Source organism: Alligator sinensis, unplaced genomic scaffold (genome assembly GCF_000455745.1).
Source record: "Alligator sinensis unplaced genomic scaffold, ASM45574v1 scaffold361_1, whole genome shotgun sequence".
Lineage (NCBI taxonomy): Eukaryota > Metazoa > Chordata > Crocodylia > Alligatoridae > Alligator > Alligator sinensis.
In genome coordinates, this window is record NW_005842007.1 from 2,127,104 (window position 1) to 2,154,220 (window position 27,117).

The 27,117-nt window shown below is 40.4% G+C and overlaps 1 protein-coding gene across 2 annotated transcripts in view; it reads right to left on the bottom strand.

Annotated features, from left to right (window-relative positions):
* LOC102372465 (TBC1 domain family member 22A-like) overlaps positions 1–27,117 on the bottom strand; it is a 172,356-nt gene that overhangs the window by 30,077 nt on the left and 115,162 nt on the right. The window contains exon 3 of one of the 2 annotated variants that reach the window (XM_006021798.2): positions 24,026–25,641. The exons of the other annotated variant lie outside the window; for it this stretch is intronic. Within the exon in view, the coding sequence (XP_006021860.1) occupies positions 25,567–25,641 (75 nt within the window). The 3' untranslated portion in view covers positions 24,026–25,566. Of the gene's footprint in view, positions 1–24,025; positions 25,642–27,117 lie in introns of those variants that run through there. 2 annotated transcript variants of the gene reach the window in all.

Genomic DNA, 27,117 nt, shown 5'->3' on the forward strand with positions numbered 1-27,117 from the left:
TTGAGAGAGTCCAGAGAAGAGCCACGCGCATGATCAGAGGTCAGGGAAGCAGACCCTACGATGACAGGCTGAGAGCCCTGGGGCTCTTTAGCCTGGAAAAGTGCAGGCTCAGGGGTGATCTGATGGCCACCTATAAGTTTATCAGGGGTGACCACCAGTATCTGGGGGAACGTTTGTTCACCAGAGCGCCCCAAGGGATGACGAGGTCGAACGGTTATAAACTCCAGCAAGACCGTTTCAGGCTGGACATAAGGAAGAATTTCTTTACTGTCTGAGCCCCCGAGGTATGGAATAGCCTGCCATCGGAGGTGGTTCAAGCACCTACATTGAACACCTTCAATAAAAAATTGGATGCTTATCTTGGTGGAATCCTATGACTGCAGCTGACTTCCTGCCTTCAGTCGGGGGGGCTGGACTCGATGATCTTCTGAGGTCCCTTCCAGCCCTAATGTCTATGAAATCCTGGAGGTAAGGGAGGAGCTGTAGGGGATAGCTAGGAGGCTCCTGGTCCTGGGCATGACCTAAAACTGCACCCTGCCAGAAGTGGGTGGCTTGGTGGGCCTCTCAGTGGCGCGGGAGCCCCCAGGAAATGCCAGGCCAGTGATCACCCCAGTGAAAGGGAGGTAAGGGCACCTTAACCCTAGTCCTCACCTTCGGGTGAGTCTTGCAACATTGGAGGTAGTGGGCCAGGCACGGCTGAGGCCACCTGAGCCCTGTGGGGTACAAGAACCTGAGGAAGGGGAGTGGGGGCCAGGCATGGCTGCAGCCACTTGAGCCCACTGGGAAGGAAAGCCCTGTGGCCCCAAGTAAAGGGGACTGTGTGGAGCCCCAGGTGAAGGGGGCAGTGTGGAGCCCTAGTGAGGGGGAGGAAATGAGGACCCCCAGTGAGGGGATGGCCCCAGTGAGGGGTTGGAGATGTGGAGCCCCAGCGAAGGGGGGAAATCCAAAGGGCTGAGAGCCCAGTATATTTATATGTATAGAGTTGCCCCTGGAAGGGGCCAGAGCAAGCTCAGATCTAGTTGGGTAACTGACTGGCCACTACCCCGGTGAGGGTCATGGGAGAGGCCCAAAAGACGGTACATCTGCCACCCATGGTACGAACTAGGTAAAGCCTAAGGGGCCCGCTCCAAGAGGGAGCAAGGCAGTATAAGTTGTCTATGCGAGAAAGAGACCCTGTGAGAGAGGGTGGAGTATGAGGCCCTAGTGAGAGGAAGAGGAGGGCGGTATGAGTATGTGTCTGAGGCTGGATGAGGTCTAAACTTGTTCCAGCTGTAGGCCGGGAGCATATTGTCATCTGGATGCCATCTTTGAGGCATGGGCTGTGGTGTAGGGGAGGTTCGGAGCCGCAGATAGCACCCCCTGGCATCGGGGCATAAAATGGGCAGCCTCCCGCTTAATTAACATTGTAATTAATAAGAACAAGGTGTGGCGGACGAGTCAGGTGGGAGGCATGCCCAAAGGCAAGTGAGGAGCCTAGCATTGTGGCTAGCTGGGGAGCCCCGTTTGTTCCAATGCTTTACTCTAAAGTTTGGTGTCATCAGCAAACTTGGCCAGTCCACCTCTGACACCAGTGTCCACATCATTAATAAAGACGCTAAAGAGTACAGGTCCGAGGACAGAGCCTTGGGGTACACCACTGGTCATGGAGCACCATGATGATTCACTTCTGTTGACTACCACTCTCTGGGTCCAACCTTGGAGCCAATTCCCCAGCCATCGGACTGTGATGTAGTCGAGGCCGCAGTTGGCCAGTTTTTCCATGAGGAGATCATGGGACACCAGATAAAGGGCTTTTTAAAAGTCCAGATATGGTGTCAATGTCTTCTCCCTTATCCAGGTGATATGTCACCTGGTCATAGAAGGAAATGAGACTGGTCAGGCAAGACCCACCTGCAACAAACCCATGCTGGCTGTGCCTCAGGATGTTGCCATCAGCCAGCTTGTCTAGAATGGTCTCTTTAATATTTTTTTCCGAAGTCTTTCCAGGGGTTGAGGTCAGGCTGATTGGCCTGTAGTTCCCTGGATCTACTTTCCTTCCTTTCTTGAAGATAGACACCACACTGGCCTTCATTCAATCTTCAGGTACTTCACCTGAGCACCGTGAGTTCTGGAATATCCTTGCCAGTGGCTGCGCTATGATCCCTGGCAGCTCCTTAAGTACTCTGGGGTACAAGCTGTCAGGACCAGGTGACTTGAAGGTGTCCAGCCTCTTGAGGTATTCCTTCACTGGTATAGACCTTGTACTGAGTATAAATTCAGAAGGGTCTTGAGAGACTGGAAAGCTGTGCTAGGAATAATGAAGTTTGATGCTGAAAAATGCACAGTGCTACACTTAGAGATGAATAATCAAAAGCACAAATACAAAATAGAAGATAGCTGTATGGATGGTATCATGACAGATATCACCTGGGTTCCTGGTCAGTCCCAGATTCAACATGAGTCAGAAATGTGATGCAGTTGCAAAAAAAAGTGAATATAGTTTGGAGCTGCATCTGCAGGAATGTCAGGTATAAGACATGCAAGATGTTAGTGCCATTCTACTCAGCACGGGTTAGGCCTCTAGAGGACTGTGTGCAGTTCTGTACTCTGCATTTTAAAAGGATGTGGAGAAGTTAGAGTCCAAAAATATTCAAAGGCTTGGAAGACAAGCCACATGAGAAGAGGTTCAAAGAAATAAGTATGTTAAGCTTGCAAAAAAATGTGATTAAGGAGGGATATGATGGCAATCTTCAAATATCTGAAGGGCTGCCATAAAAAGGCTTGAAATTGCAACAAAGTAGGTTTAGACTGGGTATCAGGGAAAAAAACTACTTCATTGTTAGAAAACTAAGGCAATAGAACAGATTGCCTAGGGAAACTGCAGGATTGGAAGATGTTCGACAGGAGATGATTTAGGAGAAGCAATGCCTGGAGTGGGCTGTGAAAAGCAAGAACCAGAAATCCAAGACAACCCCACACATGCATCGCTTGGTTATTACAAGAAAAGTTCCACAGCCCAGAGCAGATGCAAATTGGAGAGGACCAAGATTTGTTATTCAGCTTGGTTTATAACTGGTTTATAAATAAGGAAAATGAAGTTTTATAATTAGTTTATAATGAGAATGTACCAATTTAGAATTGGTTTATAAGGGGAATGAAGTAGAGGTCCACAACCAGCTTAGTTATGAAACAAGAGTAAAGACCAAGGAGGGAATAGCATGACAGAAATGGGAGCTCTGGCTCTATAGTTAGCAAATAGCAGACATGAGACTCAAATTCCATGAGAATTACAAACACAAATAGATACCTTGTCAGCATTTCCTGCTATAGGAAGAATTATTTTTGCTCTTTGAGAGAGAAATCTTTCACCTGAAACTTTTCTGTTTTCCATTTTTTTGAGTCAAAAAAGTTATTTTTCCCCATGCAAAACCCCTTCCAATTTTGTAATCACCTCTAAAGATGAACCCAATATTATATTTAAAAATCTCATTGTGTTTGAAGCTAAGAACTGGCAGAACCGAGGCACTCATTTCTATGCTATTCACCTTCACCTGAACACTATACTGCAAAATAAACTGAACGTGTAACTGAAAGTGGAGAGCAGACATAATTAACAGACTATAAATAGCAGCAGCAGATACTACAAAAGAGAATTTCTTGAAATTCATATTTACCTGTATCCAAAATGACTTCAGATTTAAGGCAAACCCCCAATAATTAGATCCTAACCATGGAAAATTATAAATTAGAATCTAGTTATTGGAGGGTTGTCTTAAACTCATCCCCCTGACCACTGCCACAGGGAAAGCAGTGGCAGGGATGGCAGCAGCTGGGGTGCAGTAGTATGTCCTGCACCTCTTGTTCCCCTTGCCACTTGTTCCCTCATGCCGAGCCCCCATTAACCTCAGGCTACTTCTGTGATGAAGCAACCTCTCCATTGCCTCATATGGGAGGTTGACCCTAATGGCTCAACATGACCAAAAGCAAATACAGTCTCTATATACATGACCTGTTGTTTATTTTGAAGGTGTAAATAGGGTTTGATATGGCTCAGGTGTGGTGACACTTGTGCAGAAAGAACCACCTCAGCAGGAGCCTGATTTATAACTGGTTTATAAATAAGGAAAATGAAATTTTATAATTAGTTTATAATGAGAATGTACCAATTTAGAATTGGTTTATAATAAGGGGAATGAAGTAGAGGTCCACAACCAGCTTAGTTATGAAACAATAGTAAAGACCAAGGAGAGAACCCCCACTACACAGTGCCTTCAACTTCTTCCACTTGCCCCTCTCTGGTACCTTCCCCCTTACCTTTGCAGCTGCTCTGGGTCTGTCCGTCTCTGCCAGGGGTACAGGCTACCTGGCCTGGCCAAGCAGTAGTGATGGCTGTGGCTCGGGCTCCAGCACAAATCTGTGCCACAGCTACAGAAACTCTCCTTGCCACTACGTGCCCTTTTCCCATGCTTCCTCTTGCTCCATGTGCCCCTTCCCTGCATCCTCCTATTCCATGTGATCCTTAGCCAATGCTCCCCTTCCTCCACCCACCTCTTCCCCATACTCCCGTCCTCCCCACCCTTCCCCCATGTCCATTCCCCACATGCCCCCTACCATGCCACATGAATCACCCTGGCCTTATACAGAAGCACCAGCAGCTGATGCCTGGCTTGTACCTGAATCCAAGATGAGGAGTTTTTTCTCCCCATGCTGAATGGAGAAAATAAATGTTTGCAAAACATTAAAGTACAAAACACCTGTACATTGAAATAAGGAGCTGGGTACTACATTCACTTGCTCTTATGCCTCTAGGCCCCTTCTCCCATTGACTTCCATTGTTAAGAACAGAATTTGGCTACGGGTAAATACTACGACCACATTAATAAATGCTAGCACATTAATAACACTGAAAATCAAACACCTGCATCCAAAAGATGTAAGCATTTTAACTCTGAAGAAACAATAAATTGCGTTAAATGATAGTTACTCAAGCCAGACTGATTTCTTAAGAGAGTTTGGTGGCATAAATAAGACTTTAGTCTACTAATCTTAAGTAATTTCCCTTGTTGGCCATCTGTAAACCCAAACTTTAAATGGGAACACTCATCCAAAGCAAGAGGCAGGGAGGGAGAGAGGGAGGGAGGGAAGGAAAGCATTCTTTTCCAACAGGCATATGGGACTTCGCATTTAAAAGGATAGAATTTTAATCAAATAAAGTGTTTTCCCACGGATATGTGGAATTCCTGATGCATATCAAAAAGGTTAATTAAAACCAAATACTGAAGTGTTGTGGATTGAATCCAAAGATGTGGTACTTGTATTTAATATAATTTATTACTGATATTTTTGTTTCATTTGTTGTTATCTAATTATAAAGTGATCCCTATTTAATGTCAAGGATATAATGCAAATCAGTATATAGTGGCTGGTATGCAGAACTGACCCTAAATGAGATAATTTATAATGGTATAAGTTTTCAAAGGAGCCTATGGAAATTAGGTTCCCAACTCCCAGCAAAATAAGCAAGGACTGTGTTAATGCCTCAATAGCTGGGGCTCTTTTGAAAATCAGGTCCAGAGCTCTCAATCTCTCTTATGGGGACTATTCACTCTTGAGCTATTAAGAACTCTCTCTACTAACCTAAGCTAAGCATGTGCTTAAGAGCTGTCCTAAACAAAGAAACATTTAGGTACAAGCTTGGTGCATATCAGCCTAAGGACTGCAGGTAGCCATTACTACCATGAAACTTATAGAAGTATGAAAAAAATGAATAAAATCAGGGCAAAATGAAATACCAAATATATTTTGTATGGGGATGTCTAATACAAAAACACATACTACAGAGAGCAGATGAGCTGTTATGTGAAAAGTTCTTCCGCTTTACAGCAGCTGGAAGAACTAACTAGGGGTTATAACAACAATAGTCAATCTGTTATAATGGCATTTCAGGAAGGATTTTAAATCCAATTTGTTTACAACTAGATGACAAAACAATAAGCATTATAATCCTTGTTATTTTTTACTGTCTTGCTGTTGCAGTGTGACAATTCTGTTGTAAGATAACAAAATCTACATGCACCAGCATTTAGCAAGTCATAAGAGACTAGACAGAGCAGTGAAAGAAATAAAAAAGAAAATTAATCCTCCTCCATCTGCTTCTCTCAAAGAAAAGCATGTGTCACTTCATCCTATTATTCTGCCCCTGTTCCAAAAGCTTTTGGTTTCTCTTTGTTCTCTTATCAGCAGTTTTGATTGAATTTGGTAGTCAAGTGTACAGGCTCCTGTGATTTTTCGTCTTCTCAGGGTTACACACTTATAAGGCCAATAATTGACATTGTTATTCAGCAGTTTCTTCTGAAGAAATAAACATGGAAGGAAAACAGTTTTCTTTAGAGAGAGGTGTCTCCAGTGACAGCTGTGAATTACTAACTAAATGGAAGCACTGCCAGTACATTTAGTTGAGCAGGTCATTTAAATTGCTCAGGAAGTACAGCAGTTTTTCTTTGTTCCTGAAAAAAAGGTTTTTTATTGAAATAGAGAAAACACGTAGATTCCTTTGTGGCTTTTACTGAAAATAAATGTAAACATCACTTGATGAAGGGAAAATATCTTAAATTAACTGGAAAATGTTTTTGCTAGAAATGTGCAGGCCAATAAAATCAGACTTTTGCCCTGTAAAACACTGTTGATTTAAGAGATGACAACAGCTGATAACTCTCTCTCTGTAAAGCATACCCAATATAAAATGGCCTACAAGAAATCTCTACAGATTGTACAAGCATTGGAGCATAATCTCTCCTTTTTAGCAACCAAAAGGGATAAAAAACAGTGGGAATTGTTGCCAAGAGGTTCACAAAAGCAGAGTGCTAGCTTTCTGGGGTGTTCTTTCCACTGCCTGGAAAATCCAGTGTCAGATTTCTTATGTGTGGGGTTTCTGGATTTTAAAGCAAAAGGAGATATTTACACCAGAGAGAAGCTGCACTCCATTATATTCTCTACCTATGTAGTTTTAGGACTGTATTAACACATGCACTTCCTCTACCATGCAGGGAAGGGGTACAGCTAGTAGCAGCATAGCCCCTGTAGTAGCTATTCTGTCAGCAGTATAGGAAATGAGCAAGCAAATTAATCAACGTTTGCCAGTCTAGGGCTCTGTCTACACGAGATGCTTACTGCAGTTGCCTAATTAGTTCCACAGCACAGTGTCAGCGTTTACATGAGTAGTGCTATTAGGCCAGAGTAAACTAATTAATTCCCTCATAGTATAGTACTGCCCAACACAAGTAATGTTCTATGTTGGAGACAAGGTTCTTCGGGTGAATCTGGTATCTTTTATTAGACCAACTTAAATAGTTGGAGAACAATTTTTAATCAAGCTGTCGGGTTAAAAAACCCTTCGTCAGGCTAAGGAAGTTTCAGCAGTTGGTGTGTGCTCTTCCTGGATGGAACGAAAAGTAAAGAAGCCAGAGGCTGGGCTGGTATGCATACAAGACAGGTAGTCAGTGAAAATGTAGACTGAGGAGTCATGGGTGAGAAACAGGCTGGATAAGGGGGAGAGAATGGGGATGTTTAGTGGAGAAGTACCTGGGAAGTCAGCTGTCAGGCAGGTTATAATGTGTCATAAATCCAATGTCTATATTTAGCCCATGATTTTTAGTGTCCAGGAGGGGGTTGGAGTGGAGTCCATAGGCTCATCTCTGGGAAGGGTTTTTTAGGTTTCCTTTGAGGATCAGGACTGAGAGATTGGAGGGCGAGGGGTTTTCTTGTGAGAAATGTGCCCCCACTGGTAATTGGGTATTCCTGTCTTTGATAGATTTCCGGTGTGCATTCATTCTGGTGCACAGTTGTTGTTAGGTCTCACCTACATACAACCTACACCCCTGTTCTATGTTGGAGTTATTTACTGTGGTGCAACACATGTAGACGATGACTGGGGCTGGCTGGGTCACAAAGGGTGCTCAAGTGCAGGGCTGCCTGCCGGCTAGCCCCACACTGAAGCACTCTCATGCCCCACCCAGCCCCTCCACAGCATATTGAGCCAGGCAGGCGCTGCACGTGGGAACAATAAACTTTAGCACATTGGAAACATACAGTAGTAAATAAACATTCCCAATAAACTCTGGGAAATTGGAAACATACAGCAGCAAAATCACCACAATGTTCCCTTGAAACCTGTCGCAAAATAGGAACACGCAAAATTAGCATCAGGTCACAATGAGCAGTTGTAAACTGACAAACCCCGAGATCCCTGGATTTTGTGTAATGACCAAATTAAGAGACCAGGAATGACAAAATTAAGATACTGGAAAATGACCAAATTAAGATGTGTGTACATTATATGTTTAAAGAAACAAGGGATTATGCTGATAAGGCAGAATGTGAACAGTATGAAGAAACCAAACAACAGTACCCAAAAATGAAAAGTCATCAAGAGAAAGAATACAAAAGGAGGAATCATTGGGCAACAATCCTGGGTGCTGCTTCCCAACCTCTGAGGCTGCTGATGTCCTTCAAACAAGAATCATGAGGTGGCATTCATGTACTGGCCAGATGTACCATTTCCTTGTGAAACACTAGAACTGGTAAATAAGTAAGACAGTGTAGTCATTTTGCTTGCTTTGCTTGCTTTAGTCTTACTTGCTATCACTCAGCATGTCTACATGAGACACTTTACTGCGCAGTAGACTAATCCACTACACAGTAAAGTGTCACTGTCTATATATGCAAGGCATTTACTGCGCAGTAAATTAGGCCAATGTGCAGCTTGCTAGTACCTTTAAATACAGTAAATAGAGTAATTACATAGTAGTGCTTATGTAGATGCTGACTGGGAGCTGCTCCTGGTCAGCCTAGGCAGCAGGGGGCCACAGGGGATAGGGAGCTCTCTGGCCCCGGTCTTGGTTCTGCTCAGCTTCTGGCTCACCCCAAGAGCCAGGAGCTGATCAGCACCAGGACTAGGGAGCTCTCTGCCCCCTGTCCTAGCTCCTGGCTCCTAGTGCAGAGCTGGCTGCTTCAGGGGGCAGGCAGGGGCTAAGAACCCAGCCTCCGCCTGCCCCCTGGAGCAGCCAGCTCTGCACCATGCAAAGCTGCTCTGGGGGATGGGCAGGGGCAGGCTGGGGCTGGGAGCCCAAGCAGGGTAGCTGCCTGGGAGCCCCATGCCCTTTCCCCCCGCAAACCTCGGGCAGCTCCTGGTGAACCCCTTGCTGGGCAGAGAAGCCCTGTCTGGCAGGGGCTTGCTGGCAGCCGTATGTCTTGATGGGCATGGGGCCAGGAGAGCTCTGCCCACTGCAGGGGCAGCTGTGTCTAACCCTGTGCACATCAGGTCCCCTCCCAATGTCCATGGGGCAAGGAGACAGTTGCCACTGCAGTCAGCAGAATTCTCCTGGCTCTATGCCTCTTGCCAGCCCGGAGCTCCCCTTGGCTGCTGTAGGTGCACAGCAGGGTGGGGGCAGCCCTGTACCCCGTACACATCCAGTGTAGATGTTCTCCTGGGGAAGGCTTACTGTGCACTAAGACTAATGCGAATTAATAGAAGATACCGACAGTGCTTTAGTTTGCAATGAACATTTATCATTATGTAATGTGCTTTAATTTACTTATATCAAAGAGCTTTCCACAGTTCTATAATTACTAATAGTATACCATCTTACAAAAAGAGTATCTGAAACACTGGGTGCATCTACGTATTTATTAATGTGCTGTAGTTACAGCACATTAAGGTTAGTACTTGGTTAATCAAGTGAACTTGGTTGATTTAGTTGATTTACCAAGTGAACTTGGTTAACTAAATCAATGCACAGTAACTTACGCTACTATGCAGTAGCACAGGCGCACAGGTTTTTAATGATGCTTACTGCGCAGTAGCGTATTAGCATGGTTTTTGCCTGGCACACTACTGTGCAGTGTTATTAAGCTGCTGTGCTTAGACGTGCCCACTGAGGCTGAAGTGACATGTTCAAGGATCAAGGTCATGTCAGTATCAAAATCATAAGTCAGATCTTCTAACTGGTAAGCCACTTGGTTATTCATTTTTTCCCCCAAGTACGTTAACATGGTTTTATGTTATTTTCAACAGCTTTAGTGGAGCTATTACTATTAAGAGCTGAACTCTTTAAGAACCTGTGAAATATAAGTCTGTTGCCTTATACCGATATGATATGGGACCAGAAAAAAGATGGTAAGAACTACTGAACAGAAATTATATAGACAAGTTCAAATAGTTATATATTTGGTAAATAAAATTTTGTAACAGATTTTAGAAATGCTTGACACTACTGCAAATTTGATGACACTGACTATCTCAATGGTGGTCTTTTAAGGTGTTAGTCTACCTTTAACTTGCTCGTATGACTGACAGTTGTTCTGTGAAGTTACAGGGTGCGCAAGCGTGATACCAGATACCTAGTTCAGTCAGGATAGTTGTTCCTCAGGTAAGGCCATAGAAACTTGTTTTAGATTCACAATTTCATAGTTAAGGATTTAGTCTGACTTTGTATGTCACTGGCCCTTAGCTTTTATTCATATGCCTCTTTTTGACAGAGAATCGGCCATTTCCTTTGGTAGCTTGTTCTAACAGTTAGTCATTCTTACTGTTAAAACTGGTGCCTCTTCTAATTTGAATTTGTCTAGTTTACAATTTCAGCTGTTGGTCTTGGTTTTGTCTTTCTTTACTAGATTAAATAGCCCATATTAGTAAGTCTTCTTTTTTCAGCATGTTGTTATTAGCTATGGTAATCAAGTAACTTCTTGATCAACCACATAGATTAAACTCTGAATCACTCAGAGTAAGACTTTTTCCTACATGCCTTGGAGATTTTGCAAGATGTTTACATGCTTTCTGAACTTTTTCAAATGTAAACACTAGAACTGAATTTTGATTCTGGTATTAGGATACACTGATGCTATATATTCAGCTTACCAGGTGGATCCAAACTGTTCTGAATGACTAGCCTGTCATCACCATTACTGAACACCCACCAACCAACATCACCTATAAGTCCTATCAGCAGTGGCTTTTTACTGACATCAGGATTACTGAGGAAAATAATAAACAACATAAGAACTACTACTGCCCCCTGAATGACCACACTTGACATCATCAGATTTTATGACAGCCTGAGTTTTCCAGATATGTTTTATTGACACTGTATAATGCAAATTATCTAATCAGAATGTCATGTGGTACTTACTTTAAATGATTACTTTTAAATGTCATCTCATCAAAAGAAGAAAAAAAATTAAGATTCACTAGTTTTTCCTGGTATATCAGACCATTGAATTTTCAGGAATGAAGTTATAAACATGAGAAATGAAGCTCTTTTGAATGACACTGGGAAATCCATCTCTTATTTTATCCTAACTTGAATGTTAAAAATAAAGCCACACTTAAGATACATTGATAGATAAAGGTAACATTTTATACTCAAGTTTTAATAATTAAAAACAAAACAACAGAATTTAAAATATTCATGAAGAACCAGAAAATGTGTTATCAATCATTCTTCTTGAGGGTTATATATAAAAATACCTGAGTTAGGAATAACTTTTCTATTACAAGCTTACCATTTAGGAAAAACAGTGATATTCTGTAAAAATAGGTAAACCTATTAATTGCATTTCAAATAGCTAGACAGGACTTACGGTAATTCTTTGATGTTTTCTACTCTGGTAATTCACAGCTTCACAGCAGAGTTATTTTTATTCTATTAAGAAAATCTATTTTCTTGAATCTAATACAGTGTTTATTAACAGGACATTACACTCTACACTGCAAAGAGTTTTGTGATAGTAAAAGATATATGGATATATTAAAAATGTAGGTGGATGCCCAAAAATCTTTGTAAAAGTAAATATCAAAGGCCACCGATGTCTGCTCCGATGCATGCCAATGAGCAAGTGACGAAGCAGACTAGATTAATCGAGTCTGCAGGAATGTGCTAATAAACATGCTCCAGCAGCCTGTGTCGTGTATTCGGTGTCCCTGCACTTCAAAATAACAGTGGGGGTGCTTTAACTAAAGCTTGTCAAACAAGTTTAAAAGTGCCTTCACAACCATTTTGAAGCACAGGACGCTGAATACACTTGATGCCGTGGGTGCTTTAATTAAAGCGGAGCCGCTCTAATTAAAGTCCCCCCCCCCCCCCCCCCAAGAGCGGGGAAAAAGGCGCCCCCCCCCCCCCCATCCCAGAGCATGTGTAAAGATGCCCTAAAATACTAAATATTATAAAGAAAGGCCCGTAGCAACTGAACTCTTCTTGGAAATTAAAATCCACAAATAAAAAGTAAAATGTCAACTTTTTACATTACAGTTGCACATTTTGTGACCTACAGTATATCACTTGTTGGTAAGGGATCGTGCTGCCACAAGGGAAATGGTAGCACACACTCAGCAAGATGGCAGGCAATAGGACAAGACAGCATGCTTGCAGCATCAGTGAAGCATGAATTCAGTCTAGTTATGATGACTGGAACTACTCCAATCATAATGCTACCTCATTTACTTTTGAACATTCTGTTGAGATAGCAGGGTTGCAGTACAGAGTTGGAAAGCCAGAACAGTCCACTTGCTGATTCATGCTGTTAAATCATGCTGTTATTACACTATATTTATGCTGCTATCACACTACTTTATGATGGGAGCCTTCATTATGGTCAGAGCCAGAAGAGCACAGTGGAAGATGAACTACATGACAGAAAGAAACAACACTTGCTTGCCTGCATTCAAATATATATAACCTACACTTCTGCTTAAATCAATTCTAACAATAATGAATAGTGGTTAAAATGTAATCCAATATGACTGCATCTGAATGAGTATACATATATACAGGGGGGTTTTGCCTAGCTAAAGATTTAGCTATTAGTTTCATAAGGATGATATTAAAGTTAACATCATATTGGAGCTACATTTTTTTTATACAAAGAGGCAATATACAGCTGTGTCCTTTGCATCTCAGGGAATTCTGTAGTATAGATTTTTCTAGTGCTTCTTATGATGCCTCTTCAGCAATTCTATCTGGCAAGTGTAATCAAAAGACTTCAAAATGATTGCCAGGAATCTGAACAGCAGAGAAAGATAGTTAATCATTCCCTTTTATAATTTCATCCTCTGCACTACTGGCAAAAGCCTTTTGCAGTTAGTGAAGGAACCCAAAAATCATAAAAGATAAAAGACTTTGTATCTGCATAGTCAAACTTTGAAGGCTCTAGATTTTTATGGCTGACTCTTCATGCGCATAAAGGAGCAGGAAGAGAGAGTTTGCAATCCACAAGCAGTTTCTGACCCTTAAGGCTTGAAACCCAAATGAATTTTCATAAGTATTCCAAGACTGAAGACCTGTCTTCCTTCACCATAAAATAAGCTTAATCTATTAATCAAGTGTTGTCCCTATCTTGACTCTCACTAGAAAGATTACTTAACTGAATGTGATGATGCCTACTGGCTGGCCTGAGAGGCAGTACAGGTTAGAGTTGAAAAAATCACATTTTATCTGCTAACCCTTTTTCATATGAGCATGTCCTATTTGCTTTCTTACAATTTTGGATTAAAAAAAGTTACAACCCCCCCTTTTCCAGCCATTTGGAAAACAGGGAAAAAAATAATTCAGTATCTCATTGGATCCTGTAGGAAAACTCATTTCTTTAGTCATTTGCATGCCTCTGGTGAGATAAGACCACTGCCAGCTCTCAGACCACTTCTCTCAAGCCCCTTCCCTTCACCACATCAGCAATCAGTTCCTATAGGGGTTGTTCTCTTTCTGCAAGCAGAAATTTGACAGTGATGGTTTTGTTACTGAGTAAGGACTACTCAGCCTTTGGAACCAATCATTCATTTCAGCACTTGGTGTTCATTTAGGTGTGGTTTGCAAAAAAAAAAATATTAAATAACCATCTGTTAGTGACAAACATACTGCACTATCCAGCCAGGCTGGCTGTGAATGCCTAACTAAAAATTAAAAGGGCCTCCATGTATTTAGCAGTTTTCTGAGCCACCTTCCCTCTCTCTCTCCTGTCTTTGACACAAAAACAGTAATTTAAAAAATATTTTGACACCTCAAACTGTACTGCATTCAAAGGAAATTAGACCTTTTTTGCTATAAACCTTTAAGAGATGATAAAAATATTTTATTTATGGTTAAAAACTGGGATATTGTAATTTCTTGGGAAAATAGTAAAGAATATGCCTGTGTTTGTGAGTGCATGTCTGCATGCACATACCCCCCTACATACGCTTTAAGAATTCATAATGCAAGCTAGCTTACCATAATGCTAAGAACAGTATGCTAAGAATAGTGGCCCCAAGACATCTTAGTACCACATACATAAAGCAACAATATGAACAGACCTATCTATCTGAGTATTGTTTTCAAATGTAGCTGCTATTCCTTGAAACAGCCTCTCTCAAAAGAAACAATGTGTGTGTAAACAATGGTCTGGGCAACACACAGAGTTTTGCTGCCATAGCAACATTAGCTGTTTGTGAGTTCACATCCCCCAATTAATGCAGCTACTGCTGGCAAAATCCTTGGCAGACACAGCTGTGCTGATGAAAAAAGGCTTAGCTTAGCTTAGCTTGTGACATTTGAGCAGGTGCAGCAGCTAAGCTAGCCTAAAAAGCATGTCAGACATCACCATCTCCACTTGGGGGCTCTGCTGACACAGTTATGCTCCCATAATGCAGACAGGACTAAAGTGATATTACTTCACAATGAAAAATCACAGCACAGAGTGAAACCAAACAGATGTCCCTACCTTCTGTTGTGCCACAAATGCTCAAATTTGTGGCCACAATAGAAGGTAATGATAAACTGAAGTGCTCTGTTGGGGCGGATGTCTGTTTGTTTATGGCAGAAAAGCACAGGCAGCCTGAAGTTGCTCATGTTCTGCAGCTGCCCCTGGCAGGGGCTCCAAGGACTTGAGGAGCCCAGTCCTGGGCAGTCTGGGAATTACCAGGTAGAATTTGGCCCCTCAAGCCTTGGGAGTGCCTGCCTTGCTTGCCCAGATGCATCCCAGGGATGTCAGGGGACACATCTTGGAAAGTGGGGAAGTTGGGGCTTACCCTGACATGGTGCACATGTGTGAAAACAGGAGTTTGCTGCTTGCAGACACCTGCCCCGTGTTGGAATATAGTATTGGTATGCACAAGGGATTCTTGCAGGGCAGTCCCTCACTCCGCAACACAGGAAAGTAGATCTGTAAGCAGGCGGTTTCCCTATTGCTTGCAGATGCACCCCAGATGGGGGCGCAAAACCCGTCAACATCTGTAAACATCTGTGGAGCATGATCAGCAGTACTGCAACATACCACAGCACAGCTGATCGTGCTCCATGGACATCTGTTTCTAGCCTATGATTACACTACTTTTTTCCCCTCAGGTTGAATTAACTCGAAGATCAAATCATTTAAAATATTTAAAAGGCAAATGCGGACAGTTACAAATATAGCCAAAATGAACGGTCTATAAGATCTACGCACAAAGCACCAGGCTCAAAGTCGAGCTGGGAAGAGATCTATATCGAGTGGGTTTCTAAGAGTATGCCCTAGATCCAATACTTTTCAATACCTTCATAAATGAGATGGAATATGGAACTGTGCATACACTTACTGAATTTGAAGATGCTACACAGCTGGTTGATGCAGCAGACACTTTAGAAAATAGAATTGTGATTAAAAACTACCCTGATTATTTCAGAGCATTCTTCCAATTTAACAGAATAAAAGTAAAAAAGGGTGGGTGCAAACTACTAGACTTTTCCCCCTAAATTCACTGAGTAAGCCTTTCCAGTACATCAAACTAGCTTTTTAATCCTAACTTTTAAGCATTGCAATTGTTCCCAATTTATTTTGGTTCCCAACCTACTTAAACTTGTGATATTGATGAAATTACCTAACATAAGTCTTTTCAGAGAATGGAAGAACATTTCTCAAGTCAGACCCAAACTAAATCAGTTTCTAATTTGCCTCCCAGCATACTTGTCCAAATGGCATTACCAAAATAAATATTAAAATACTTTTCTACTTTACACTCTTCCAACGTGTCATTTTCTTTTATTCTCAACTTCATAACTTTAATTAGTATCCAAAAATATCCTGAACATAGCTTCCAGAGGGATTCGTTTCTGCTTAATATGCTGCACCCCTCAATTTGGCATGAGTTTCCTTTTTTATGTAGTTTTTGTTGCTGTTATAGATTTCCTAGGGCTTACTTGTTTTATTTTTCTTGATCTAGGTTTTTTTTTTTTTCACATGACCATTTTAGAACATCAGGAAAAGGCTAAGAACTAACATAGTACATTTACATTTAATTAATCTACCCCATTTTGGGGAGTCAAGGCATGAAGATGTATCAAAACTGCTCAGTCAGAGATTTCACTAAATTTTTAGCTCTGATTGTGTGGAAAAAAAATCTTAAAATTGAAATATGCTCTGACTTCAATGTCAGTGTGTCCCTTGACATCCCTGGGATACATCTTGGCAAGCAAGGAAAGCAAGCACGCCACGATTTGAGGGCGAAATTCTGCCTCGTAATTCCCAGAGTGCCCAGGACTGGGCTCCTCAAGTCCTTGGAGCCCCTGCCAGGGGCAGCTGGAGAACATGGGCACCTTCAGGCTGCCTGTGCTTTTCTGCCATAAACAAACAGACATCCGCCCCAACAGAGCACTTCAGTTTATCATTACCTTCTATTGTGGCCACAAATTTGAGCATTTGTGGCACAACAGAAGGTAGGGACATCTGTTCGGTTTCACTCTGTGCTGTGATAAAAATGTTTATGGTGACGACTGTTTCACCCATAGGGTACGTTTTCATTGTGAAGTAATATCACTTTACATTGATAGAGAAGCTGAAACAATAGCTCTCAGGTGTGTCCTACTCAGTTTAATGAATGGTAACGTAGGCCATGGACAAGTGTTTGTTTCTGCTCAGAAATCTTTATGAGATGGAACGTACAGGCATTCCAGCCTAAAAAAGGCCTTCACTTCCCTGCTCCTGACACCTTTCCCAGACTGGGATCAGAGGAGTTGAACTGCGAGGAAAGTATTGAGTCCCCTCATTCTGGGGAAGGCACAGGGGGAGATATTTCTTAACTCCTCCAGTCATTGAGTGGAAGTGTACAGGAGTTCATCCAAGTGAGAGACCCTCTCACGCAGAGATCATCCACATATCAGTGGAAGTTCTCCCTCACAGATAGGCATGTTTTCTCTACAAGAAAATGAACAAATGTTGAAGACTGGCATTATCAGGAGAACAGGAGAGCAGCAATTCTCCCACTAGAAATGTAATGCCTGTCCAAGACCTTAGATGCAGATGAGAGAACAGTAACACTAATGGTTTCAATGCTCAAAACATAAAAGAAAATACTATCATCACATCCTGAAGTTCTACACTAGCACTTCCCAAAGGCTGCCATATAAAGGAAATAGTAAGGTAGAGGGGGAGGAATAAGGGACTGACTGGGCAGTGCTTTGGGCACAAAGATGTATACATTAAAATACACGTGTTTTTAACAAACATTGCACAGAAGTAGATCTACATATTTGGTGTTGTTTTCCTAAACGGGGCTCAGTTACTTTTTAATGACAGCCAAAATTAAGTTTCCCAACATACAAACATTCAGAGTTTTCATGGAAAGTTTCACCCCACTGTCATGATCGCTGCACAACTGGAACTTACTAACTCTATAGTGAGGGTTATGTAAACTTTATTCATCTCCATAGTATGAGAGGAGCTAGGAGCTGCATGCAGGCAGCAAGGACCAGAGCCCGGCAGCTTGAAGTGCTGCATACAGTTGGTTAGTCTCCATAGTATGTTATAGTTTTGCTTATTAAATTACTTAGAACTATGTTTATTTTCCAAGTAGCACCTCCAGCTGGTTTACTGGTGTTGCTTCCCCATGTCATGTACTTTAAAAATGCCAAGTTTTTTATCCTACCATACAGCATGGATACTTGCAAAAAAATTTAAAACAGCAGGCAGATATCTGAATGTGGACATAAACACTTTCATCCAGATTTCCATTCGGAACTCTATCACTCAACACACTATTCAGTGCTAGCAACCCTCTGCTTCAGTCTCTTAATCTGTAAAAATGGGGACAGTAAATTTTTGTCACATTGGCCAAAAATCTCAGAGATCAACAGATAAAATGCACTGCCAACATGCAAAGTATTTTTTAGAAAAATAGAATTTTAGGGTTTGATACATATTTATTGGACTTTTATTTTACTGATTTTTAATATACCAAGGAAACTGCCTTGAGAGAAAGTATGATTTTCTTTAATAGTGCTCATGTCCCCTGATCCCCGAGGTTCTACTCAAAATCTTCAAAGGGCTATATGTTTTCTCTCAATTTACAATTTAACTGTAGAACGTAACCTTTCACAAGCAGAGTAAGAGTTCAACATTTATCAAACAGCTCAGCTGAATCAAAACTGAATCATTATTCAAGTTCACTTAATGCCAACCAGAAACCCAGAGGGACATCCAGGGAATACATTATGGATCCTTCTTTCTTGTGTCTGTGACAAGGTATTTAGCAGAATTTGCAGATTCATTGGAATTTGACAGGGCTGTGCGGTGAGCGCTTTCAATGAGTGAACAAAAACGGTTCCTTATTTATGTGCACCATTTCCAAAGACCTGTTAGACAAGTAACCTTCACACATTTTGTATTTTGTGTAAATATTTTCCAAGTATTTTTTTTACTAGAATAAGCAAAAATGAAACTATTTATAGAATTATTCAGAATGCATTTCTATTAGAACCAATTATTTCTTTATCATTTCAGTAAAATTGTTGCAAATTGTCATCTATGATAGATTATTTTTCTAATTTTTAAAACTGCTATGAAAGTTCTAGGCTCAGACTACATTTTTAAATGTTGAAAAAGCTTCATTTAGTAACTTTACCTGATTATAGCAATATATTTAGTTAAAGTGAAATTGTTAAATACTTTGTCTTCCCACCCCAATAATTAACTGTTATTCCTCTTTGTATCATTGTCTTAAAAATGAAAATGAAATGTTTCATTAAAGTATCAAGTCTTCTTTTTCTGTAAAACACTGATTTACACATTTAGCTACAGCAGTCTGCTTTTACTTCATTGCTTTGGAACCTGTACCGGAAATGATGTCTCCTTATTTCTGTGAAGAGGCTCTCTTTTTGTCGAAATAAGCAATAAAAACACAAACTTCTATAGTACTTTTATACCCATTAACTACTGAAGAATATTTTTTAAAATCTTGAGTGCCAGAGTGCTATCTTGTGCAAGTGAGAAAATGCATAAAGCAGTTTACATACATATACTATCCACTGCAACAGTTCATCTGCAGTTCCATTCTTCATGTGGAAGAACCTACAAATATACTACAGAGCTAGTGAGTTATACTTCGTTTTTAGCACCTTACTGATAGGACATTTATAAACTGAACCTTCTATTTAAAAAATGTGTGCTTTCAGGTAGCTTATGGCCAAGAAGAACTACTAATCTGTTTTTTATTAGATTTATTATTAAAAACTATATGTACTAGTTTTAATTCTTGATGTTACAAAGGTGTCATCTAATAAAGTGTTATTAATGTACTTGGGAGCCAAGGTAATCAGTATTTAACATGGAGAAACTAATTGAGAGTGATATGTAATAGAAAACATCAAATTATTTCACTTTGCGGCAGGTTTATTGGGTGACATTCATGTACTGACTGCTCTAAAGTTTAGCAGTGAAATACTTAGCATTGTTAACCACCAGAAATATTTCCCTCTCTCTAGAAACCAATTCAGAATACAAATATGCATTATAAAAATGACAATGTCAATGTACTGGTACTCACTTCAACACAAAGAACAGCTCATACTTAATGACCTTATGCCTGTACCTCTTGTAAACTCATCAGAATGCAAGGAACTGAAAACTGAAGGCACTGAAATTCTGCTCACTATGAAATTTTCTTTAAAACCACAATGATTAAACCCCTTTCAATCTAGGTTAGTCTGTGCTCCACCAGTTACATTTGCTATTCATTGTTGTTACATCAGGGTTTTTTTTTATTCTGTGTCAGTTCATTTGATAACAATCAGGACAACATTGGACAAATATAATCAAGTGGGGGACATTAAGCCACATTAAACACGTTGCAGCAATTAAAATAAAATCATTAATGAAGAGAATAGTGAGAAAGCACTTCAGCTAGCACACATTTCATTAAGCAATTTCCATTTTAAAAACCGAGAATGGCTTCTAGGGATAAATAGCTAAAGCTGACCAATGACACTGAAAGGTTAATAGAGCTGACCTAATCACATTGAAGATATTCAAGTTCCAAAGACCATAATAAAATACAGATTTTGGTAAACCGCCAAACGTTGCAAATATATAACATTAAGTATTAAGCTGTACAAGATTAAAAGAGCATGGAATTTGTACAATAAAGTGCATCTAAGAAAGGAAATCTTAGCAAACTGATATTACTGGAGTAACCTCTAAAGTTCTTAAGTGCAGATTATACTATACAAGCTATGTCCTTTATAATCCCTTATATTTCTTTCTGAAGAAACTTTGACACCGAAGAGGCTATAAGGGCAGTTATTCAGGGACAATGTGAGTACTGTATTAGATACCCTTCTTAGGTTGCTACATTACAGTGATTATCTCATTAGTTACAGCATGAAGTGAATAGTAATAGTAGCATTTAAAACAAATCAATAAAATACATCAAATCAATTCTTGGCATGAGCATACAGAATGCACATTTATTAGTTTATAGAATAACCATGAAAGTATAGTGAAAGCTTATTCCTTGGAGTGTCTATTTAATTTGAATCTGGAGACAAACCTGATTAAAAAAAAAAATAACGGGCAAGTGAGATTTTCAAAGGCACAAGGCAAGGCAAGGCAGCATCTGATTGCCTTTCAGGCCTTCAAAAATTTATTAATGAATTAATAACATTAATGGCGAATTCAGATTATTTTTTACCAAAATGTGTTTCATCCAGGCTTGGAGAAGGTTTTTTATTTTAACATATTTAAAGAGAAGGCAGAGAGGAGACAGAAAGTAGCCGCACTACTACTTCCCAGGCTCAGGTACAATAACAACACCCCTCCCAACCCCCCATTAAAATACAGGGTAATATGAGCAGTCTGTAAATCTGTAACACACTTCTACAAGCAAAAGCATCTCAGAGAACCTGACATTACAGTGAGGTTCCCAAGACATGTTGCCTGAGACCCTTATAATATTCATCTGCATGACATTTGTGATATGCTAGTGTAAAATCTTCTAACCAAGCTTTACACATGAGATTTATCACTGTACTTTAGGCTGACTGTGTAAAAGAGATTTAAGAACTGCCTTCAGTCCATATCAAATAACTTTCACCTCTTGAAAAGAATAAGAACTGAGGCTGAAGTTCCATTGATACAGGGACAAACCATAGCATTAGATTTCCTGCAAATATGAGTATTATCTCCAGCCCCTCTAAATGCCTGTTTAAAAATACCTGGCTTCATAAAGGCACAACTTGAAGGAATGCTAGTATAAAGAGGGTGTGCCACGAAGAATTTAGCTCCACTATAATTTCCAATCCCACCCAGTTCAACAATTCATAGATTAAATTGGTACCTGCAATCTTGGTTAGCAAAAACTATTACTTTTTCTAAAATTGGCCAGAATTTTGCAGCTGACTCAAATGGAGAAATCTCTCTCCAGGCAGTAATAATTACATCTACAAAAACCTCTAAGCAGTGCAAATGCATCAGCCTACCTATGGAAAAAACAGCTTTCTATAAACGTATCGCCCTCTACTTTTTGCTCTTACTGAAAATGAAATCCCATCAAATGTATTTTTCTTACTATACAAAGATCTCACTTAAGAGTTTCCTTTTGTCTCCAAGACAATGGCTTTCAATAAAAACTCCATTATATGAAAACAAGGACAGAGGATGACTTGAGAGTACAAGACAAAACTTTTACTGGTAATGAAGGATTAGGACCCTTTTTCAGTGTTGTCTCTATTAGAGATGAAAAATCAACTGAATCAAAATAGAGGCCTGCTGTTTTCTTTCATCTACAAGAACCAATTTTTTATATAAGATTCCAAGATAGCAAGTCAAGTCAGTCCTTTCCTATACTAACACCCACCATTGACTGTAGGTGCTCTTTGTTGCCTTCCACTTTTTCCACCAGATGCTCTTTAAGAAGGCTGTCCCCTCCAAACAAGGTTACCCTTTGAGTGCAAATTTCTTTCTGACGCACGCTCTTGGAAAGGGCAGGAAGGACACTGAGTTTCCTGCTGTTGTGTATATTCAAGGAGGCAAGGATCTTAGGCTGATATCTTTTTTAGATGAACTGCAGTGTTGGGTTAGAGTTAGACAAGCTTTTGAATGAAAAACATTCTTCGTCAGGCTGAACAGTAAAAGGCAGCACACAGCAGTTAGAATGCAAGTAGACCACTTAACTTCTTTCTATGCCTCTTAAGAAGGGGTCCGAAAAGGGCTACTGCCTAGATACCATGGTACAATTAAGAAAAGAGAGGAAGGGCAAGAGGGGGAAAAAATAAAAGATGTGGAAAGACTTGCACCAGATGGGGAGTATGAGAGTAAGCCACATTCTCTTCCTAGGCAAGCTGTCTTTCTGTGGTCAGATGCTCTTGAATTTAATGTACTTAGTAAGGGAAATGCTGCAGAAAGGTCACTGTAACTGATAAGCATACTAACTAGAACTGATGTTGACAGAAAGCATTGAATGCATGTAAAGGAAAGATGTTAATTGAGTCCGTTTCAACTAAAGGAACTGGTTTCAGGATTCCTAGTGAGATTAAAGAATTGGTATATCAAGAGAACAAAAATGTTCTTAAATGAGAGGAAGTACCTAGGGAATGTCAGATAACTTATCTTGATTGGTCAGTTTTGATGGGAGAAGATCTTTGCTCTTTTTAGACATTGTTTTCCTTGGGCAAGTTGTTTAGGAAGGCCATAAACACATGTTGGGAACCAAGGATACACCATAACTATGTTGGGACTTTTTAAATGCATAAATGCCACATAGTTCTTACATCATGCTTTTTCACATAGATATTGAACTGCCATACTAAGAATATCATCAACATTTTAGACCTGAGGAATCGGAGATAAAAATGATCCATCCGGTATTATACAAGTTAGTGGCAGAATTAGGAACACAAACCAAATATTCTGACTCTTGGCCCTATTCACTAGACCACCACCTCGATGCTACAAGAAGAAAACTTGATAGCCAAAATAGAATTGGTTAAGATTTTAGTAAAACTCAAGATGCAAAAATGTATCTTCAAAAGATAATTTAAATGAATAATATTGTATTTCAAAAAGTAGAGGAATTGCAGATACTTTTGGTTTTAAATTAAAATATCTCTCAGAAAAGTTCTCTTTTTTAAACAATCAGTGACAACGCATTTGAACAAAGATTGGAAAGTATGGTAGCAAAGGAAGAAAAGGAAACTTGTAGACTTAAAAGAGCACATGAAAGAACAGAATGGTGATAAATCAGAATTACTTCTTAGGTTCTGGAAGTACCACACAGGAGTAAAACTTGGTAAAACTAACAAAAACAAACCATGTCGGGAACCTCACAGCCTCACACTGCAGACTCAGATGCTTACTATAAAATGACAGGAATAAGAAACTTGAAAAGAAACTCTGTAATATAATTTAGAATAGGACCACAAACAAGTTAAGCAAGGCCATTTTGAATTAGGACTGACATGGAAATTGTAACCTTATGACAAAATGATTATTTATAATTCAATCAATTTTCAGCTGCTTGATTGACTAGGAAGTCCCTTCTTTAGGAGACTCTAGCATTCATATTGTATTCTGCTCTGCAAAACAGAGTGCCAGAAAAAATATTGACAAAGGGTTGATTTATGAACAAACTAAAAAGACATTATAATATATAAATATGTATAGCTTTGTAAGCAGTGACAGGAGGGAAACATAATAATCTACAAATATATAAAAGGTGTTAATGACAAGGAAGAGGAATTACTTATGGAATGAAATCAACTGAACACATTTTCTTGATAGTTTTAATTAGCATGCCCATATCTACAGCATATAATTTTTAACTTTAAACAAGTAACAAGAGAAAATATAATACAGTTTTTCCCTCTTTTCTCCCTGCAATAAAACTAGCGAGGGAAGAGTTACAAAGCAGACTATAAAAAAACCAAAATGTTAAACTATAAGCTGTCTCCTTCTAAGTCAGTAACTTTGCTGAGTATGTAACCTCATCATTTTAGCTTCTCTCAAACACGAACTGTGTTCACATATAAACACTAAATTTTGACTGTGGTTAACAGTTTTCATTTTTCCCCCTGAAAGGACTAATATTTGATCAATAATGATGATAAATATTAGTTAAATGTAGCATATAATTGACCTGACAAATATAAATTGATACTGATTTTGCCATATATTTGTTTTTTTTCTTTTTACAGACCTATATAAAAAATGCTGAAGGTGTGAATATGAAGATTTACTGACTTCCAGAAATGTAAATTACTTCAAACCATCTTCCAATTATCCTAAATCTGTTGTCAAGGATTGTACCATTTCAAAGAAAATATAAGAAGTTAATGAATTAGTGTACGAGTCCCACAGAAAGCCAAAACTGTACTTCTTGTCAGTGTACACATTCAAATCTTTTCATTTCATGAATCACTCACCGTTACAGTATAGTCACTGGTTGTCACAGAACCAAACTATTCAGTTACTAACTTAGTATTGCATGTGTGGAAGAACAAAGACTTTCTAAATGTGTTACTTCAAATGGCATGAAAAGTTGAGAGAGAGAAAAAAAAGACTATTTACTTAAGGCCATATACATTCCTTTTTACCTTTTGAAGGTAAGCTCAGAATAAAACAAATTAAGAGACATGTCTGCTTAAAAACTATTAATTTTCTTGGTCATACTGTTTTTCTGAACTAAATCACCCAATATTACTGAAGTGGCATATGCTCTTGTAAATCAAGAGCAAAATTCTATCAGTTCATTATACATCATAGGGGAATATTTAATGTGAAATTTTGAACAGTTTTGAGTTTTAAAAATGGTTTTAAAAAATTCACGTAAACAATACAAAGTCACGGTCAGAAAACAAGTCAAGGGGAGACGAATATAAAAGTGTTACAACATGGGAAGATCAATTACATTGAATTTATTAGTTTCCAAAGGACATGGAAAAAATCCTAGGCCAACTAAAGTTTTGCAGCAGACGTCAGCACAGCCAGAATTTATCCAATACTGTTTAACTGAGTTTATTAATATATTGGTGTACTTTATTTTAAGCATTTAACAATTACAATCTATTTTAAAAACAGCTGAGAAAGTCTCATCATTCATCTTGACAATAAAGTCATCTTGATTGCTTTGGTAGGAATTCATTTCTCCACCAGTACTTAAGACACAAGGAATAGCTATTGGTCTAAAATTTTACAGTTTAAGGCTTCTGCAATCAGTACATAAGGAGAGACATTTTCTGACTGAAAGACTTTGATGAATAACATGATGTAAGGTTCAGTTACCACTCAAAATTCAATCCCTGTTTTTAGAGTTGCTTCCTAGTCTCGTATACTGATTTCATTATAAGGGAGAGGGTGCAACTTAGATATAACATAATCCAAGCAAAGATGGTTCTGGGAAAAAAAAGAGAAAGATCTTGAGGTTAGTTCAGAGGTGTTAGAGCTAGGTATCAATTTTGACTTGAGGATCTAAATCCACTATCCAAGGATTCATTTATTGTGGTCAATTGCTTTTGACTGACCCTGCTCTTGTTTTAGCTGCTTTACTTGGGGTTTTGGGTGCCTCCTGCAGCTGCAGCAGCAACTAAAGCTGCTCCAAGCTCCACCTTTGGGGAGCACATGATGCCACTGTGTGCACCACTGCTTTTTTCTTCTGCAGATTTTTTTGACCCCTGGGTATCCAGGGGTCAAAAAAATCCTCTGGGCTGCTCCCTTGGAGAACAGCTGAATGTGCAGTATATGGCACTGCAGATGTGTCTGTGGTTACATACCGCACAGCCGTGCTTGTCTGGATGCAACCATATAGTCCACTATGTAACCAAACTAGTTTAGATGGTTCAACAATTTCAGTAAAAATGGAGAAATTTCATGCAACATTGTGGAAAGCTTAAAGGTAATATTAAAATACACACTCATCAATATTTCTTCCACAAGAAAAAAAAGGCCAGGGCAGGGTGACATCTTAGAGATTAACTGGTTCAATGAGGCATAAGCTTTCTTGGTGACAACCTACTTCCTCAGATGCTGAACAGACTTTGGTAGCATCTGAGGAAGTAGGTTGTCACCAGTGAAAGCTTATAGCTAGAGGTGCACTGATACATTGGTCCGGTATCAGATTGGCACCTATATAAAGAAAACTGGCTGCATCAGAAATTGGCTTAATGCAGCCAATAATTTGGCTTGTAAATGTCCATTCGTGTATGCAGCCGCAGCACAGCATGCAGGCAGCAAGGACCAGAGCCCGGCAGCTTGAAGTGCTGCATACAGTTGGTAAGTCAGTTGTGGTAGAAGGGGAGGGGAAAGGGAAGGGGTGTGGGAGGGGTGCAGATCAGCATCCCCTGCAATGAGGGAGGGACTGGGACAGGGGCAGACACTGCCTAGCCATGGTGGGGCAGGGGCAGACACTGCCCAGCCACGGTGGGGCAGGGGATGGAGCCACAGCTTGTCCAGGGGGCATGGGAGGGGGGGCGCAGCTCCCGCCAACTGCTTGCACCTTGAGAGGGCATGGGAGGGGTGTGTGCCCCCTATCTGTGTGGGGTGGGGTGGGGTGTGGCAGGCTGCAGCTGTGAGCTGAAGCTGGGGCTGCACTGGGCTCTTCTCAGTGGGTGCTGGGCTTGGGGCAGGCAGGGGCAGTGCTGGGAGGGGAGCTACAGGGGGGGCTGCATTCACCCTAAATTTTGCTGTAGCCCCCCCATAACCTCCCCTCCCAGCGCCACTGCCGCCTGCCCCAAGCCCAGCCCCCACTGAGAAGAGCCTGGCACAGCCCCGGCTCCAGCCCGCAGCTACAGCCTGCCTGTCCTGCCCTGCACAGATCTGAGGGCACAACCCCATGCCCTCCTGGGTGTGCACAGCGGCAGGAGCCCCCCCCCC